This window comes from Malania oleifera, chromosome 1, assembly GCF_029873635.1.
Source record: "Malania oleifera isolate guangnan ecotype guangnan chromosome 1, ASM2987363v1, whole genome shotgun sequence".
NCBI lineage: Eukaryota > Viridiplantae > Streptophyta > Magnoliopsida > Santalales > Ximeniaceae > Malania > Malania oleifera.
In genome coordinates, this window is record NC_080417.1 from 139729308 (window position 1) to 139733117 (window position 3810).

General features: G+C 36.2%; 1 protein-coding gene across 1 annotated transcript; it reads left to right on the forward strand.

Moving 5' to 3' along the window:
* The first annotated feature begins 1632 nt into the window (after positions 1-1632).
* Positions 1633-3539, forward strand: LOC131160572 (putative cyclin-D6-1). The gene is made up of 6 exons (XM_058116387.1): positions 1633-1853; positions 1949-2035; positions 2204-2311; positions 2443-2641; positions 2752-2882; positions 3000-3539. The coding sequence occupies exons 1-6, from the start codon at positions 1689-1691 to the stop codon at positions 3153-3155; spliced, it is 846 nt and encodes a 281-aa protein (XP_057972370.1). The 5' UTR covers positions 1633-1688; the 3' UTR covers positions 3156-3539.
* Positions 3540-3810: the final 271 nt, after the last annotated feature.

The following is a 3810-nucleotide window of genomic DNA, read 5'->3' on the forward strand; positions in this document are numbered from 1 at the left end:
ATCATTTATTGATCAAGGTTAAAACAAGCTTAAACAAGGCAAGTCTAGTTATATTAAAATTTTCATTATATATTAATGAAATCTACAACTAAATTTAAAACTGTACATTGATGTAAACAAACAAATGAATTTATTCATTAAAAATATAAAATTTAATAATCTCAATTTAAAATTAACTCTAAACCAACCATATAAATCAATGAGCCTCTTAACAACAACAACTGTTGATCCGTTCATGAACTACTTCATTAGCTAACTTATAAGCTTATTAAATAAGTTTATTGTCTGAATTTTTAAGTAAGTCAACTTTCAAGCTACTTATATGTAAGATTGGTAAATTTTATACCATCTAACTCAAGTTCAGTTGGTTTACTTTTCAAGTTTAAAACATAAACTTGAATTTATCTCATTTATCTTAAAGAAAGAGTTTGAAGGAGTCTAATTATAATTGCACAATTATATTAAAAAGAGCAAAAGGAAATTCAACAAATTTAGTAAGTGGAGGAAACTTCAACAAATTCTAAGGCAGGAAAGATAATGCATTTTACAATGAAACAACAATCCAAAAAAAAAAAATTAAATATTGAACAACAGTTTGAATGAAAAAAATTAAATATTCTCTGCAAAAAATCAAATTTAAATACCAAAAAAATGAAATATAAACCTTAAGAAAAGTGTTTATCCACGAATCTTTTAACACAAATCACAAACTCTGTCTCTCCTCTTATCAAAGCTTTAGATGAAATAAAAATAATTTAAAAATCTATGCACCGAACATAGAAAACATAACTTACCCCATCTCATTATATAACTCTTGATTTGATGAAGCCCGCAACGGTCACCTGCTCCGGAGTCTCCTCTCCTTCAACGGTAACCTGCTCGGCTCTACAGCAAACTTTACTGTCTGTTCGCGCAAGAAAGGAGGAAGAACGGGTGAGGTTATTCTGAAGCAAATCTCGCTACTCCAAGTAGCGATATTTGCCACGCATCGACAGCCGGGTGGATGGTCATTTAAATCTCGCTACTCCAAGTAGCGAGATTTACCACGCGTCAAAAGGCTATTGGCAGAGTATTAATTATCCCAACAAAATCTCGCTACTTGGAGTAGCGAGATTTACCACGCGTCAATAGGTGGTTGGCAGAGCATTAATTATCCCAACAAAATCTCGCCACTTAGAATAGCGAGATTTACCACGCGTCAACAGACGATTGGCAGAACATTAATTATCCCAACAAAATCTCGCTACTTGGAATAGCGAGATTTACTACGCGTCAGCAAGAGCTTTTTCGTCAACAGTAAATCTCACTACTTGGAGTAGCGAGATTATGTCAAAGTCATTCTGGGAAATACTTCCCAGAATGAGGTATTATTTAATATATTTTAAAAAAAAATTAAAATCGGAAAAAACTCAAGAAAGCTGTGAGCATGAGACTATGTTAGGTGGCGTGCCATTTATTAGAATTAATTGAACTTTTTAGAATTAATAAATTTTAACAAATCATATAATGCCACATCACTTGTGATTTACTGGTTTTTTTTTTTTATAAAAAAAAAAATTGTTACAAGTAGAGTTTCCCCTTTTAAAGTAGATATAACTAACAATGACATGACTGCTGCTTCCCCTGCAAATCAAAACAAAAACAGGAACGTAAATATTGAGAGAGAAGGAGAGGAGGAAAAAGAAGAAATGGATCTGGGAGAATGCATAAACCGCACAATGTTACAACAGCATGAACTGGACGAATTCCCACTTCTCTTCGCCGTTGAAAGAGACTACATGGCGGCTGAGGGTTACTCCACCTGCTCCCTTCGTTCCTCCCTTCGAGTTCTGGTTCTGGCTGCACTCTTCCGTGTAAAACCAATTTAACCAAATCCATTCCAGCATTGCATGGACATCTTCATCTTCTTTCCAATCCTGATTAATGGTCTTTTCTTCCATCTCTGCAGTTCTGGAACACCGAAGATTTCGATAGATTCGTCGTCTGTCTTGCGATGAGCTACTTCGATCGCTACCTCTCGAGGTACCGGATACCGGTAAGAGTTAAGCAGCCCGCTTGGCTGTCAAGAAAAAAGAAGAGAAAATACAGGAGTCCCGTGTTTCTGTGTTTTCTATTGGGTGCTCTGAACTTGTTTCCAAGAAATTAATTATTGGCTAACGAAGTTCTTTTGCTTGCGCCTCTTATGACGTAATTCTTTATGTAGAGAATGTACCCGGGAGGTCTGCTAGAGAACTTGCATCTTTTGGCGACGTCCTGTCTTTCACTTGCTTGGAAGATGAGGACTCTCAAATTTTGCTTGCCTAATTTTCTGGTACGACTTCTTCTTCTTTCTTTCTTTCTTTCTTTGAATTCGTTCTTTTGCTGAGTTATAACCAAGATTGGCGTATATATGTAGGTTCATCAATTAAAGAAACTTAATTACTATTTGAAATCCTTGAATAGGCAAAGCAGGGTCTGAATTACACAGTAGAGCAGATACAAAGAACAGAAATGATTATCCTCAAGCGACTCAAATGGCGAATGCGCTCCTTGACTTCCTTCTGCTTCTTCAATTATTTCCTTTCGCTCTCAAACCTCAAGAGTGGCGATCGGAAAACCCTCAAACAGCATGCTGTTCACCTTCTTGTACGCAGGCTTTATGGTAAATTCAATTGTGCTACAAAACCCAGGGAAAAAAAATTACTGATAATATTCATATACTCTGTTCTCATTTTATACGGTTCTAATTAGCAATCCTTATTTTAAATGCAGTCATCAAATTCACAGAGTTTAAGCCATCCATAATTGCTGCATCAGCTCTTCTCGCAGTTGCAGCAGAAAAACTTCCAGAGACATCCTCCCCCCTCAAACGTACAATTTTAGGATGCCCACACGTCAACATGGTAGGACTAACCTTAAATAAAAAAAGAATTCAATTTCATTAGACATCGTGTTTCTCAATTTGGGTGATTATAAATTAAAATTTTTGGGATTTTATCCTTCTCTTCCTGGGTTTACAGGATCAATTGTCTAGCTGCTTGAATGAAATAATGAAAGTGATGCAAAATCCAAGGTTGTTTGAAGAAGCACCAAGGCCAGATCATACACAAGCGGGTGCACTCGCCCACGGTGGCTCCAACCTTCGACTTCTTGCTCCCGGTCCTATGAGTCTATGATTGCTGAAGAACCCGGAGAAGAAGTCATGTTTCAAAGGAGTGGATTTCAGAAATGAAAAGGAAAAGAGGTGGAGAAGGAGAAGTGAGCATGCAGGGAAAGATGAAGAAGGAAGTTTAAAATGGAGGGCGCCCGTGGTTTGCTTTTCGATCTACTTCACCATAGAAGTTTAGGACTAGAGAGTTGGGCCCCTCAAAAAAGATATACATCCCTCAAAATTTTTCATTAGAAAATAGAGTTGCATAGCTAATTTTTTTCATAAATAAAACTTTGGTAAATAGATGACAAATTTTACAGAGCATTAGCTATTAGGTTATACCCGCAATGGTCATTGTTTGTCATTTTTTCAAAATCACACCAATCATGTGTAAAGTTTTATAATTGGTATGGGCTTTGTATACTTGTCTTTTTTTTCTTCTTTTTTTTTTTATTATTTATAAAACTTGATTTAAATCAATGTCAAGCATTGTGAGAGTACTAGGATAGATCACTAATGGTGGGTGATCACCATTTTTTGGTATTGGAACAATTGGACCATGGTTAGGGGGGTCCTTGTGTCTATGTCCTAACCTTCACCACCTAACATATTGTAGTTCCTCAATAATTACACCTTTGAGAGAAGGGAAGATGGCAGCCTGCTCTCCAATTGAGTTATTC

Coding starts and splice junctions, on each gene's coding strand:
- LOC131160572 (XM_058116387.1), top strand. CDS start 1,689: ATGGATCTGGGAGAATGCATAAACCGCACAATGTTACAACAGCATGAA. Junction 2,036..2,203: donor TCTCGAGGTACCGGATACCG/GTAAGAGTTAAG, acceptor TTCTTTATGTAG/AGAATGTACCCGGGAGGTCT. Junction 2,642..2,751: donor TCTTGTACGCAGGCTTTATG/GTAAATTCAATT, acceptor TTTTAAATGCAG/TCATCAAATTCACAGAGTTT.